Below are 15,608 nucleotides of genomic sequence, written 5' to 3'. Positions count from 1 at the left end.
GGGAAACGGCGCCTTCCTCACAAAATGCAGCCACGCCGCCAGGAATAAATACTGTGACAGCTGCTGGCCGGTGATGTAGTTTTCCTGCAGGCCGTTGGGGAAGGGCGGCGAGCTCCTGAAGGGCGGAGGGGTGAGAGGGAGCGCCCCGCAGCCGGGGGGCCATCGCCTGCCTGCCGGGGAGCGGTGTGCCTGGGCAGAGGTGGTGCCCCGTGGCTGTGGGGAGGCCACGGCACGGCATGGCGGGAGGGTGGCCTTCCTCCACTGCAGGTGTTGCTGGCACGAGCAGTTAAGTCTGTCTCACCTTGATATTTAGGCAGTCCCCGCTCAGGACCCCGTTCTGGTGGGTCAGTGGATGCGCCGGCACAACCGAGCCGTGGTCTCTGGCAGGTGAAGAGGCTGTAGCTAATTAAGTTTGCTGTTAATGACCCGAACAAAGCTTGGGAGATAGAATTAGGAGAGCTGTGAATACGCAATTCCATCAATTGCAACTTTAGTTGTAGAATTCACTGCAGGTTGAATGTGAAAATAGTAAATAATAGTAGAAAAGCAGTTCCATTTTTTAGATATACCGGTAAATTGTTCCCTTCCTCCTCCATCTCTTAAAAAAAATCCCCAGGATTTCTCCGATTGAAGAAAATTTCTTTGCTTTTTAGTAGTGGTTCCTTCTTATTTATTGAACTTTTCCCACCAGAAAGGAGTTATCAGGAAGCCACGTAAAATCTTTTTGACAGGTGTTATTGTTTTGTATATTGTATATTGTACATATGTATACAAACATATTGTATATATGTATACAAACATTGGATACAAAGTTCTGTTTCTTTAAAAGTAAGCTTTAAAACTAACAGGGGTTAGTTAATTCATCCATACACTGTATACAAAGTTCTGTTTCTTTGAAAGTAAGCTGTTAGGAAATGTAGCAGCAAAAGCTGTGAGGGATATGAATATTTCTGTAAAAGCCTGTGCCTTTTAAACAAGAGCTTGTCAGTTTACCAGGTGGAAGCAGAAATATTTCTTCTGTGTTCTTTTGTATCTGTCGCTCTTCAAACAACTGGGGATGGCTACAAAAGCTTATGCCACAGTCAAAGGAGAGAGAGGGAAGCGGGGAGGAAAAACCACTGAAAGATGCTGATCTCGGTGACCCCAGAGCAATGCAAAATCACATGAGTTGTAATGGATTTCCACTACTGTGATGTTAACGTGTGGCTCCCAGGGCATTTATTGACATACATAGCATTGATGATTATAGTTACACAGGGATTGTAAACTGGGATATGATGAGTGTGTTTTAACTCATAGATACAGAATATCATTTCAGATCAGTACAGGGACTCTGTACAAGCTCTACCAATGCACCATCTGTGCTATAAAATAAAAGGCTACTTTTTAGTACCTCTGGGAAATACATTGCATCGCTTCTCATCAAAACATGCAGACTTTTTGTGTAGTACATGTGCCCATTTGCTTCTAATCCCTACACATTTTTTACTATTCTTGAACTATGTAAAATAGTTGAAGTTCTTTTAAAAGTGAGAGCTGCTGTGTGGAAATACATTCTGTCGTATTCGTTATAGTCAAAGACTGGCTGCTGTGGCACACATGAAATGAGATGTGGAAAATCAGTCTCTTTTCTGTCTCTCCCCGTGACAGCAAAAAGATGAGTTTAGACTGGACTGAATGAGTCCAGATTGCCATTATTAGTGAAAAAGGGTGGCAAAGTCTCCAGTTCTTTTGCTGTAATGACTGCAGTGGGATGGCTGGCACCATAAAATAGCTTTTCTCAGGGAACAAATCTGACTTGGAGGCACAAAGGGCATCGATTTCCACGTGAAACGGTGCACTGTTTTTATGCAGCCACCTCTCAAAGAGTACTTGCATTTTGAATACTACAGACAGAAGGCTATGCCAACAGGGACTCCACTAGCCCTGGGGTGGCACTGAGGTTTGTGTGCGTGCTTTGCTATTTTCCTGCCAGAGCTGGCTACTAGGTGCTGTGAAAATCCTGAAGATACTCCAGCTACTGGCTGCTGATAGCTAGGTCTGTGGCACAGGACTTTTTTTTTCACAGGCAATTTAGAGGAACAGTTTTTGGTAGAATAGCAAGGTTACAGAAGGTTACAGAAGAAGTAATATTGACTGAGTTTTCAGCTCTTCAGAAATATTCTAGTTTGGTCTTAAATCAGCTGCTTTAAGGGATAGTTGTTAATTAATTTGCTCCTTGTATCGCCTTTACTGCTTCATCCTACGCAGTCTCCTTGGGAGCAGCCAGCTCATTGAGGAGTGAATTCCCTAGTTCACCCAAAAGTGGAAATGTTTTTAAGCTATTCTTTAGGATCCTTCAGTCCCTTTATCTACAGAATTTACATTTGTTAAGACATCGTTGTGATAAACTAGTGTATTCTTCACTGCCAGAGGACTTGCAGCACTAGAAGTTGAACAGGCATAGCAGTTTTGTTAGAAGAAGGGCAAGGAGATCTTAGTAAAAAGAGGATGTGAGAAGGGCAGGGCCAGGAAAGATATAAATGTATATATGCTTGCACAATGCTGAGGTTATAGGGAAGTCAGAAGAACCACTAGATAAAAGTGCCAGTGCCTTCATGCAGAGGCCATCAGTACCACTGCAGCTTGCTGTACAACAAGCTGGATCATACAAAACCTTGCTGTAAGCACTGGTACTTTTACCGTACCTCTTGCTATGACCAATTTCATTTCACTTTTTCATTTCCCTCCTTATCCCTGGTGTGATCCCCATCTTGCTTCCTCTTTATTATTCTCGGTTATGCAGGCTTATGATACGCATCTCTTGCCACACTTGCTGTTGCTTCTCACATCACTTCAACCCCCAGTGACACTTCATTTGGCCAAGGTTCTGTCTTCTCTCTCTTCTTTGCCTTTACAACTGATGGGTGAGCACTCTGCTCTCTGGTTCTTTTTAATTCCTGGTAGTCTGTTTTCTGTATTCTTCACTTGACTGAAGCTGCTGTCCTCAAAGTGGCTAACTGCATTTCCTCTCCAACATCATTGGCAGCCTCTTGAGTAAATCATTGTGTTTTATTTTTCCTCTCAGGAACAAGAAGTCCATTCTGTTCCCAGATAGGAAGCTTTTCCCCGTAAGCATCTCTCACGTTGTCTCCCCATACTAGACTCCTGCTTCACCCAGGTATCATCTCTCTTGTCTCTCTCCATTCCTCCTTAGGTGTTCTGCTGTTTCAGCTACTGTATCAAGCTTGCAAATCTTTCCCTTTCTCCCCGTGTACATACCTTCCTGTGTACAAACCTCAATGACAATGCTCATTTCTCTGAACAGATGTGTTCACAAGCTCTTGCTGTTAGAACAGGTGATCTGTCTTTATCGTAACTTAGTGTTGTTTTACGAAGGATTGTAAGAGCCTTAAGGTGCCTTTCAGGAAAATTATTTTATTCATTAGCCCGTTCAGAAACAGAACAGGTCCAGAAATGAGGCAGCAGTTCTCAACAGTGGATGTTCTTAGACCTTGCTCAGTGCACTGAGGTGTCTCATATTAATGTATGTCTCAGTCTTTTCTAACAGCGTCCCCATGACTGAAGCCACATCAGTCACAAGAGTTGTGCTGGAATTAAATCCAGCATCTGGAGTGCCCAAGATAAGGCAAAGAACACTATATGCACTCTAGCAAGGAAATGCTTTCAACACATATTTATAAGCTGCATAAGCATTTACCTTTAAACATACCAGATCTGTAACCTAGCATTGTAAAACTGGCAGATCCTCGTAACAAGAGATTTAGTGCTTTGTGACCGTGTGATCCCTCACTGAAAAGATTCATGTTAAAGCACTATGGAAGCTGAGACTCTTCCCAGAAAGAGATGATGGACTTACAGATAAGTTGGAGACTTCGTGATGTCAATACATTTGCCTAATGTTTAAAAAAAGAAAACAAACCCACAAACTGACAAAAAAAACCCACCTTAGCAAAACAGAATCGTACATGTCAGAATCTTACAGGCAGTGTCTTCCTCTAAGAGAACAAGCAAGTTTCTCATGCTGATCAGGACTTTTAGGTGCTATTGCACTTAGAACTGCTGCTGTAGAAAATTTTTGTGTTTTCTTTAGTCTGAGCAGGACCTGAAGTTTCTTCATACAGCTGATACACTTTGCTACAAACGTGCAAATACTTGCCTTGCTCTTAACTATATGTGGCAGGAAGTCTTTATGTTCCAGCACCATTTAAGGTGTTCAGCCACTCGTCTGATGTGGCATTTTCTTAGTCTGTGGATGGTGGAAATTTCCATTTTTCCTTATTAAAAGAGACTGATGAAAATTACTGTTTTCTTCAGTACTGGGTGGTGGGGTTTTTTTTACCTTAAAATTAATATTGCCACTGAAAATATCACTGAGTCCGTCATCATGCACAGAATTCACATTGCCAGCTCTGACTTCCCTGCTCGGCCTTTTTGCTCTTTCTCCTTTTCTCCCATGATGCTTAGCCTCGCTTTATATTGTTTTTTGATTGCTCTCTTGTTTCTCCACTCTCTTGCAGATCACCCTGTGTGAAAGGGAGCATGCTCTCCTGCAGCATATGTGTGCACAGCCCTTCCAGTAGCAACTGGGTTCTGTGCTGAGTTGGACTTAGTCAGATGCAGGGCAAGCATCTTTGAGACCTTCTGATTTTTCTGTATTTTCCATGTTCTTGTCCTTTTGCTGTATTTCTTCTTTTCTTATCCACTTTTTAGATGGATCTGAAAGAGTGAAGAAAATACTTCTATTTGTTTTGTATACATGACAGAACTTTGGTTCATTATTATGGTTCTCTGGATGTTTGTCTCAGTTCTTTACACAAAGTAGGAAGAAAGAAAATGCATTTGGATAATGTTATCCTAGAATAACCAAAGCAAGCAGGGAATGTTGGGTAGACGCAGTATCTTGAAATAAAAGGGTTAATATTTCTATTGCATGTTTTTTACGGTGACTCTATCTCTTTAACTAAAACCTTACAAAATCTTTAGAGTAAATGATGTTTTCAACATTGTTTGGTCTTCATGATAGAGTTCATTTATGGAATGAGCTTTCTTGAACAAAGAGATGTGCTAGCTTGGCTTCTAGGAAGCTGAGTGACTCAGAAATCAGCCACTTCATCTGGTGGGTCATGTGAATGGTGTAATGAAAGGTTGATTTGTCTGGGTAAATGTAGTCACTTACTCATGTGATAAGAAAGTCAGATCACTTGGTTACATTCCCTTTGACTGAAAGAGTTTTGCAGTTTTGGAGTTGGCTGTGATCCAGAACAGTTATGCTGGGGATTTGCATGGCCTCGGCCTTTGGAAGGCTCAACTCTTAATGCAGTTATCTGCATCTGTGCAGGTCAGCAACCATAAGTTGGGACCTATTAGTCTCCTGAAATCAGAGGAGCTAAGCTGGTTTGCCCTGCGGTTCTAAGTGTAGATAAGTAGTATCACTAAAATGCAGGAGTATAAACTGTGTCTTTCTCCAGCGTCAAGCAGGAGAAGATACACTGATGCAGACTGCAGCTTCTGGTGTGGAAAACCCATAGAAATTAGTTTGTTCCAGTAGCAGGTCACCTAGAAGAATCTGTGAGTTGGCAGGGCTGGGTTATAGCTTGTCAGGGGAGTGCTGGGGAGCATTTTCAAAGTGTGCCAGCACTGTGAACATCTTGCGAAATTGTGAGAATTTTGTAGCAGCAGAGCTGGCACCTTTACAGAATTGTTGAAGAAGGGCTTTGTGTTTTGTTTTTATTAATATGACTGTAATCAGAATCTAAGAACATTCTTCCAAATACCCCTTGACCTGCTGAAGCAACAGCATGTTTTACACATTTCTGGAGGGTGCCAGTAATTTGTTTTGATCATGCAAATTCTCATTGTCTATGTGGAGGTGATTCAGTTGTGATCTGGCAAAAAATCTGCTTTTTGTGTGGGAAACTGTATGTGCAAGGTTCATACCTAAATAGTACCTAAATGAACTTATTGTTGAATTGTAATTACAATATAACTTCATGCCTCCTATATGGTGTATTAACTGCAATTCAAAAAATCCCTTTAGTAATACAGTAGAGAGCAATCTGATCCTGATTCCTACTGCTTTATGCCTTGTAAAGAAGAATGGGAATAAATGCCCATCTAAAAGAAGCTCTTGAGCTGGTATAGAGAACGAGGGCATACACAGAATATATATTTGTGGACAAGGAGAAAGCATTCATGCTAAAGAGTACGGTTTCTAAACAACATCTCTACAGCAATGAGAGGGTTTCCTGAGCCTGTAGCTGTCTTGAGTTAATGATCACATTGTGTCTTTGGGTGTACATACAGGGGCAGAAGTCAGGCATTCAAGCATAAGTGTTTGCACAGGCTTTAAATTGATACCTTCATTACGAGCTGTATTGTGTGCAATCTCTTCCCTTTATGAAGATAGAGATGGGTTGGATGCCCAATTCAGTAATGAATATGGATTGTGATGCCATGTTCCAGGCCTAGTTCATCATATGGGGAAAGAGTTTGTGAATTCAGTTATTCTGTGCAATTCCTGCTTAAGGGAGGTCCACATTTTTTGTGTGAATCACTAGAGGTGGGATCTTCTATATTTACAATCACTTATTTCAGTCCTTCCTGTAACTTTGTTATTTTTCAGATTCTGAAAAACTGTATTTTTAACTTTTATGGTTACTCACCTGAATTTTATAAGATTAGCCAAATTAAACCAATGCAATGACATTTTCCCTTCTTTACACGCTGTCTGAACCAGTAGCTTTAGGAGGTGTGAAGTGCTCTGTGCCCCTAAGTGGTATTATTAGCTCTGAAATCTACAACAGCGTTTTCACTGTTCACATCATTTTATTCTTTGCTTTCTTAACAGAAACATCTGATCGGTGGTTTTCCCACAGTCTTACTCCTGCCTCTCAAACCTGGTGCCCCAAAGCTAAACTCTTTTTCTTAATTTAGCTAAAACTGTCTCGGAGTTTGCAAGGCCTCACTTACAGGGACAGTTGGCAACATTTTATACAGGATCAGTTGTTGTAACAAAGAAAAAGCAAAGTGAATTGCTACCATAAATTAATTCCTTTTACGAAATTTAATTGCTATGAAATATAATTTTATTCTGTTTATTTCCTTGTCCAGATATGTTTGGACAGATTCCCTGCTTTGTATATTGAAACATGAAAAGCTAATAAAAAATATTAAATTGCGCACTAAGAACAGGCAGTTAATAAAGCAGATGCCAGTGGTGTTGTTTGGGGCCAGTTACAGTAAAGTACTGGTACAGAAGGGAGACTGCCTGCTGTAGATAATTTTTTTCCAAAACAAATAAATGGAAGTACCTGAGGAAGAAACTTTATGTAGAAGTTGGCCATGATATTACGCAGAAGTTGGAAATATTCTTTGGCTAATTGAAGGATGTATCTGCATAGGATAAGGTTTCAATTGAGATTTTATACAATTACTTTTTACAGGCTCAGTAATGTGAAGGACAGATTGCCTGCTTCCCCGAAGTTAACTCCAAGCTGACTTCTCACTGCAAATGGACAGTTTGTCAAAGATGAGGCTAGGCAGAGCAGCTTCTTGCTATCTCAACTATGGAAGGCCAACTTTGTGCTAACGTGGAGATTTCTGTGGAAAAGCCTCCAGGAGCAAGTACTCCGTCCTTCATCGCTTTGCTGAAGGTATACCGAGAACTTCTGGTCAGTAGAATCCGAAACACACAGTGTTTGATTGACAACTTGATTAAGAATGACTACTTCTCCACTGAAGACGCAGAGATTGTTGTGCAATTTCCAACTCAAGCAGATAAGGTACTCTTTTTTTATTTCACTAGCCAGCATAAGCTTTTTGTTACTTTCAATTTACCACTGGGTTTTGTGGGCTTATCTGGCAATTTTACTCTAGTGTCTTTTCTAATCTTTGTTATTTTGGAGTTTCCCCACTCCGTTCCTTCTGGACAAGTGTGTCCACCACATCTCTTTCCAGCACGGCTGGCACTACTTGTAATGCTCGTTGGCAGCTGCAGGAATGAGCTGGGTGATAATTACTGTTCAGTCACCCCAGCTGCAGCTTTTTCCTCTGATAAGGAGGTGACCAGAGTGGCTATTAAGAGTGCAGCTTGCTACATGCAAGCCTTCATTATTGTGCAGAGTATTGCAAGGAAAATCGCTGGGACAGATCATCCTGCTTTAGAGGACAGACAGAAATGAAATACTATTTTAGAAGTTAATGGTTGTGTGTTGTCCATGTGCACACCTTCCCTTCTCTTTAAAGACCTATGTACATTGTAAATGTTTGTATGGAAAATTGCTATATCCTGACACATTTGGGCTTTTGATTCATCTTTGGACATCAGTAGCAAAAATTATTTCATGGTGTTTTGATAGGAGAAAATTATCACATGTACACAGTTCCTCTTTGCATCATGACTTCAGACAAACTCTTGATCTGTTTCCCTGACCAGCCAGTCATGCAGCTTCAGAATAGTGTCACAGTTAGAGGCAGACAAGCCATAAAAAATTCAGAGACCTTGGACTTCACTAACAGTGCAGATTTTCATAAAATAGTAATTCTTGCTGGCAAGTTGAAATGGATACACAGTGCTCACTCTGTGTGTAGGGTCAAAGCTGAATAAATGCACGCTGTATGATCATCTCCATTTCTTATTGTTCAGCATAATGGACATGATTGTTGTAACAAAGCTGAGGGGGAGGCCATGCATCAGGAGTCTAAGCAGAGACAGAGAGCAGGCCACAATAGTAAGTGAAGCGGACTCTATGGAAGCTTCCCTGGAAGGCATAAAATTGCTTTTTAGAGCACACGAATTGTCAAAAAATACCATGCTTTTGCTGTGCTGTATTCACCTCGCCCTGCTTTAAGAGACCACAGTCTGTAGAAACCTTTGTCTGGTTTAGGACTGAATTCTTCATTCATTTCCAGCAAGAAGAGGATCCAGAGAGTCAAAATGGGACTCCAAATGATTGCTCTGTCTTGCAGAGGGTTTTGTACTGGGGCTGCGCTGTACTGGTTGCTCAGAGATCAGATTCTGCCTTGCCTTTAGAGGTACCGCTTAGTCTTCAACTGCTCCAGCCGCTGCCTGGTAGCCATTAGTTTTAGTAACAGTTGCAGGCAATGAGTCCGTTGTACCCAGAGAGCCTGCAGAATTGAGTTGCTGTGTGAAAAGGAAGAGTTGTAGGTTTTTGGATCTGCGTTAAGATCCAGAGAGAGATTCTGCCTACCCTGCTCTGGATCTGGCTGGATCCTGAGGTAAATCTAAATGTGACTGGAATGTTTACAAACCAGAGGGTGAATTTAGGGGACTGAGAAACCATCCTTTTTTTTTTTTTTAATTTTCACCAGCATGGATTTAAAATATACTTTCTAGCCAGGCTGAGGAAATCCTTTGGGTTCCCTATTGAGAAGCAGTATTTCTCCATTTTGTTTCTGGTTAGCATACAATTTAGCTACAAGTTCAGACCTTAACTTGCAGAGCTAACTTTCTCACAACATCCAAATACAAACAGAAAGTCATTTTTGTGATGGTTCAAATTCAGAGCTAGATTTTGAATTCAAGTTTTTGAAGCACCAGTTTTGGTCCCCTGTTCCAGTCCAAAAAGGATCCTAAAGCAGTCTTCAAGTGTAACTGTGATAAAATGCTGTGCATCAATGATCTTTCACATGGTGTTTTTTCAGGTTCGCAAAATTCTAGACTTGGTTCAAAGCAAGGGAGAAGAAGTTTCAGAGTATTTTATCCATGTCCTGCAGAAAGTCACTGATGCTTACTATGAACTTCAGCCTTGGCTGGATGAAATAGGTTACGAGCCTTCAGAGAATATTTGTAGCAAACCTGTGGTAAATACAGATCCAGGTAAGGTCATGCATCTATATCCCTTTCCTTAGAACTACCCTGCTATGTAGGAAGCTCTAACGAGGTGATGTGAGAGTAAGAGAGTCTAGGCAGGCACAGCCAGGGAAAAATAAATGCGCATTCTATGCGTGCTAGCAGTGGTAGCCAAATAATTAATAGGCACACTGTATAAAACACCAGTCATGTTGATGTATTACATCCTGTTTTGCTAACGTCAGTCTCTTTCTGCATTTGTGGATATGTAGCATAATGGCATAACCACTTTGCGCCAGCTGTAGTATTTTCTAGGCCTCTGCTACAATTTATTAGCAACACTGTGGTGTTTTGGCAATGGAATAGCCAGTATTTAATGATGAGGACAGTCAAGCAATGAGGCAGTTTGCCCAGAGAGGCTGTGCAGTCTCAATGCTTGGAGGTTTTCAAGATCTGACTAGATAAAGCCCCAAGTAACCTCATCCGATCTCATAAATGACCCTGTTCTGAGAACGATGTTGGACTAGAGACCTTCTGAAGTTCCTTCCAACCTGAATTATTCTATGATCCTAAATGATGAGTTATACCAAAAGTCAAAGTAAAGTATCGCAGAAATAAATGTTTTCCTCCTGAGAGGTTTTTTCATACTATATAAGTACAAGAATTACTCTGCCCCCATCTGAAGCGAAGTTTCTGTTGCAAGAAAAACACAAGCCAACGTTGCACAATGAATGAGACTTTTTTTTTTTTTGTCACCTTAGAAAAATCTTTCGTGGTGTCTGGCACCCAGTTTCTAAAACACATGACTTCTATTTACAATAATCAAAATTACCAAACAAGTCAGGAAAGAATAACCACCTACCTGATAGAAATTGCAGGTAGAATATAAATATAGTGAAAAGGCAGATGCCAAAGCTAAACAGTGACCACCAACCCCTGCCTTTGCAGAGAGTAGAACAGTCTTTAACAAAGGGGCAGGGGCTTGGCTTTGAGTCTCAGCTGAAGATAGCAGCCCCTAAAAGCAATGCAGTGTCAGTACTGGCTTTCAGGAAATGGTGGTTCACAGTTACCTCTTTCATTATCACCTGAATTTCCCAGGAGAGTGATGATGGCACCACAAATAAATAGAAGTAATCTGCCAAAGAACGAATTTTACATAAGAATTTTTTTAGTTTATTACCCCCTCTCAGTTTCCAAAGAGGGTGGGTCACCGTATATGTAGGCTTTTTAATAATAGTCTTTTTAATAATAGTTCACTGTCTCTTTAGTTACCAGGTATTGCCAGAAACTCAGATATGAACTGGGACGGGACTCCAAGTTTGTCATGTCATATGCTCAGAGGGAAGAGATGCTGCTTGAAGAAATCTACTCTGACAGTATTATGGAGCTGGTTGGTTTTACCAATGAGAGTCTAGGCAAAGTGTGTCAATTAGAAGCCCTTTTTGATGATGCGGTTGGGCTAATTAATGAAGATGGAGAGACTGTTTATGTCTTTGGTGATGCAGGAATTGGAAAATCCATCTTGCTGCAAAAGATACAAAGCCTTTGGGCCAGAAAAGAATTGGACGTAGGGGCCAAATTTTTCTTCCGTTTCCGATGTAGGATGTTTAGTTGCTTTAAGGAAGATGAAGCCGTATGTTTGAAAGACCTACTTTTCAAATACAATTGCTACCCAGACCAGGACCCCACAGAGGTGTTCCATCACATCTTGCAATTCCCTCATACGGTTCTTTTCACATTTGATGGCTTTGATGAGATCTATTCCAACTTCGATCTCAGTAGCGTTCCTGAGATGTGTTCACCCAATGAACCCATGCACCCCCTGGTGCTGCTGGTAAACCTTCTCAGAGGAAAGCTTCTTAAGGGATCCAAGAAAATTCTTGCAGCGAGGACAGGAACTGAGATTCAAAGAAACATCATTAGAAAGAAAGTGTTGCTCCGTGGTTTCTCCAGCAATAACCTGAAGGAATACACTGCTATGTTTTTCAAAGATGAGGGGCAACGAACACTGGTATTGAACCAGTTGGAAGCTAACCCCAATCTCTGCAGTTTGTGTTCAGTGCCTTTATTTTGTTGGATTATCTTTAAATGCTATGAACACTTTCATTCCCTGTTTGACAGCCACGAGCTTCCAGACTGTTCTGTTACATTGACAGATGTATTTTTGCTCATGATTGAAGTCCATCTGAACCGATCTCTGAAAACAAGTTTGCTGAAGAACAACACCAGGAGCCAAGCGGAGATGTTCAAATCAAGAAAGGAAACTCTTCTAGCTTTGGGTAAAATGGCATACAAAGGGATGGAGAACTCTTTCTTTATCTTCGAGCAGGAGGAGGTCTCATCAGCAAACATCTCTGAAGGAGATTTGCAATTGGGCTTTCTCAGGACAGTTAAAGGTTACAGTGGCTGTGACAATCAGTCCACTTATGAGTTCTTGCATTTAACCCTTCAGTCTTTTTTCACAGCTTTGTTCCTGGTTATTGAAGAGAAAGTGGGTGCCAAGGAGATACTTCAGTTTTTCAATGAATGTTCTTCCACTGAGACTGCCCAGCCCACTTGCCTTCATATTCCTTGGTTGAAGAAAGAACTAGCAAGGGAGGATCCTTTCCGAAATAATGAACACTTTCATTTTACCAACCTGTTTCTTTGTGGTCTGCTTTCTAGATCCAAGCAGAAGCTCTTCAGACATTTAGTTTTGCCTGCAGTCATTAAGAGGAAGAGAAAGATACTCGTCTCATACCTTGGGGAGAGCATGAAATCCCACCTGAAAGGCCTCACTCGGTCCAGGCTTCTGAACTACAATCAGATCCAGGTCCAGCCCAACTTTGTTTGGATGCTGAGGTGCCTTTACGAGACTCAGAGCGAGAAAGTGGGGAAGATGGTTGCCAAACACATGCACGCCAATTACCTTAAGCTCACGTACTGCAATGCCTACTCTGCTGACTGCAGTGCTATTTCTTTTGTCATGCATCACTTTCAAAAGCGCCTGGCTCTGGATTTGGACAACAACAACATCAATGACTATGGAGTAAAACAGCTGCTACCTTGTTTCAGCAAGCTTGCAGTGATCAGGTAAGAGTCTGTGCAAGCAGGTCCTTGCTTATCCTTGGTTTATTCCACAAACTGCTGGGCTGGAGGAATTGATCTCGAAAGTGGAGAAAGATGAGTATTCTTACTACTGCTGGAAATTAAAGTTTCAGATCTTCTGAAGTCTTTGTTCAGCCAGTCACAGGAGCAGGGACAAGCTGTGAATTTGGAAACCCAAATCGAAAGGGTAATAAGTCCTTAGAAGCCAGGACTGTTTAAACCTGTAGGTTTAGTTAGCTCCATCTCAAATTATTTTGCCTCAAAAGAGGATTTTTATGGGAGAAAGTGCTTAAAGGAGGTAGGAAACAGAAATGCTTCCTCCATTACCTGAAGATTATGTGAGCCTCTCTCTGTCCTTGGTCATATGGGATAAGAGAGGATCTACTCTTCTCAACAACCCTTGATTAAAAGCTCTGAATTTTTTGCTTTTACATCCTGCCAAGATGTCTGGCTTTCACAGAACAAAAGCTAACATGTAGTACTTCATGAAAGGATGTAGTTGAAGTCTTCAAATGTGGTGTTTCCCTGAGGTGATGTGGAGGGAGGACACGGCTTGGTGTGGTCAGGGACAACTAACTCCACCTCTAACATCACAGGCCAGATTGTTCCACCTCCAGTCCTTTGAGGTTGTGCCATGTGGCTATACCTTATTTGTCCAAACATGTAGGTGCAGAAAACCAGGAACTTCAAATAAGTATTTTTAAAGCTCCTTCAGCCTCATGAGAATTTTTTTATAAATGAATTTATTCCTCCTCTTTGGCTGTGCTCTGCCTTGTTTTCCTCTAGGACTAAATCAAAGCAAGTGACGCTTGTTTTTTCCAGTTGGTTGCAAATCAACTGACCTCCCCAGAGAAAGCAATAAGGGAACTTGGGGGGGGAAATGCATAAGTACGTAAGACAAAACAAAGAAGAAAAGGACAGACTTTCATTCTTTGTCCCTATCATATGATCATGCCATACACAGTGTGGTCTTAACACCATCTCCAGCACCAAACCAGTCTGTTAGGTTGCCTTTTTGTCTTTATGGCTCTTTTGATGTTAGGACTTTGATTTCTAATGACCAATTTCTCCAGGTCAGGAAATGTTGTTTCTAACAGCTTAACCATCCCTTTCAAAGAAGCAGGCTGTTCTGTGTGTAGAAACTGTCTCTGATTTCTCCTATGTGCTAGTGCGTTCCAAAGTGACCAAGTGACTGACTAGCAAGAGCCAGGGAGGTTGTTGGTGATAAGGGACTCTCAGCAGTGAACGTTCAAATGTTCAGCTTCTGAGTTTGTGGAGAAACTAAAGCTGGTCAAAATGTTTTCATGGGGACAGCTTTACCGAGAAAATGTGATTCATCAGAACTGGAATGCTTCATGGGACTGTGTCCATTTAGGCAAGGTGAAAAAGCTTGAGAATTTAAAAAAAAACCACACCAACACCCCCCACCCCAAAAAAAAAAAAAACAAAAAAAAACAAACCAAAAACCAACTGTGAAAATAATTATTTTTATTCTGTGAATGACTGACGTTGATTTGTTTCGTGTCTAGTTGGGACAATAAAATTAGAAACATCTAGCATACCCATGGGACTGCAGTTCTATTTCCTGGCCAGGGCTTTTCACAACCTTTATTCGGTGAAGCCTGAATGTGTTGTGACTTTCAAGATGCCTGGCTTTCACTAGGTACTCAGAGAGAAGGCTGCAAGAAGAGTAGTTAGGAAAGCTTGCTTTTGCTAGGGTGTCAAGCAGAATTTATTCATTCAATCACAGTAAGCGTGGGAGGAGGATGAGGTGTTTGTCTCTGGTTTCTGACTTACTACATTTTATTGTTTTCAGTTCTATGGACAGCTTCCAGAGCATTACCTTGGAGATCTGGGGCATTTTGTTTTCTATAGTTTTTGAAGTGAGCCATATGGATCTGAGCTCACCTTTCCTTTAATGGCTTTTAATATGTAGCATAAGGACCTGTTAAAATATCAGAGGAAAATGCATAGACCTCCAGTAATTTGTTAACTCATGGGTGACGAACACTTGTAATCTGTACTGATTCAAACTTTCTTTTCTTTCCCTTCATTCCAGGCTCAGTGTAAATCAGGTCACAGATCACGGAGCAAGGATCTTGTATGAAGAGCTCTCCAAGTACCAAATTGTGACTTACTTGGGGTATGTACCAACTGGGAGCAAAACACTGGATATTGATACTGGAAAATAAAACTGCAATGCTGACAGTACTGGCACAGCAAAGGCGGGGTGGAAACCAGAGTTACCTCCTCATTTACTGAACATAAGCAAAGCAGCATTTTGTGTCAAAAATGATTCAGCTGCCGTCCTGAAACAGTTCACTGGGAGAAGGACCATAGCTTCCTCTCCCATTGCACTGCCTCACAGAGTGGCCTCCACTGACATCAATCCCTTTGATAACACTGTGCAGACCACTGTCAGGTTACTGAACTGTGTGGGCATGCTAGTTTTATACCTAAAGCCTTCTGCTGGCTGTGGAGAGGGGGGGAGAAAGCGCCAGCAAGAGAGCATGCACTTTATAGCTATAGCCTCCTGTTTTCTCTGCTGTAAACTGATTTATTTCAACTACGCAAAGCAGATGCAACTTGGTAGAGACTAGTATCAGAAAGATATAGTTTCAAGTGTCATGTTCATGGTACCGATTTCTTAAAGACCTTAATTGGTTCTTAATCAAGTTGAAACTGGAAGGCATGTTAGCTCTGACTT

At 41.4% G+C, this 15,608-nt stretch overlaps 1 protein-coding gene across 5 annotated transcripts in view; it reads left to right on the top strand.

The window, feature by feature from the left end:
* The window catches only part of NOD1 (nucleotide binding oligomerization domain containing 1), a 33,381-nt gene continuing 17,773 nt past the window's right edge, over positions 1–15,608 (top strand). For all 5 annotated transcript variants that reach the window (XR_011048526.1, XR_011048527.1, XM_068404903.1 and 2 more), the window contains exons 1-5: positions 1–70; positions 7,446–7,784; positions 9,667–9,841; positions 11,083–12,886; positions 14,961–15,044. Coding sequence is in view for 3 of the 5 variants with exons in the window: in XM_068404903.1 (XP_068261004.1) it covers positions 7,569–7,784; positions 9,667–9,841; positions 11,083–12,886; positions 14,961–15,044 (2,279 nt within the window). In the remaining 2 variants the exon portion in view is untranslated. The remainder of the gene's footprint in view (positions 71–7,445; positions 7,785–9,666; positions 9,842–11,082; positions 12,887–14,960; positions 15,045–15,608) is intronic.

This window comes from Nyctibius grandis, chromosome 7 (assembly GCF_013368605.1).
Source record: "Nyctibius grandis isolate bNycGra1 chromosome 7, bNycGra1.pri, whole genome shotgun sequence".
Classification (NCBI taxonomy): domain Eukaryota; kingdom Metazoa; phylum Chordata; class Aves; order Nyctibiiformes; family Nyctibiidae; genus Nyctibius; species Nyctibius grandis.
The sequence above is the reverse complement of the archived record's forward strand: the minus strand, read 5'-3'. Positions and strand labels throughout refer to the sequence as shown.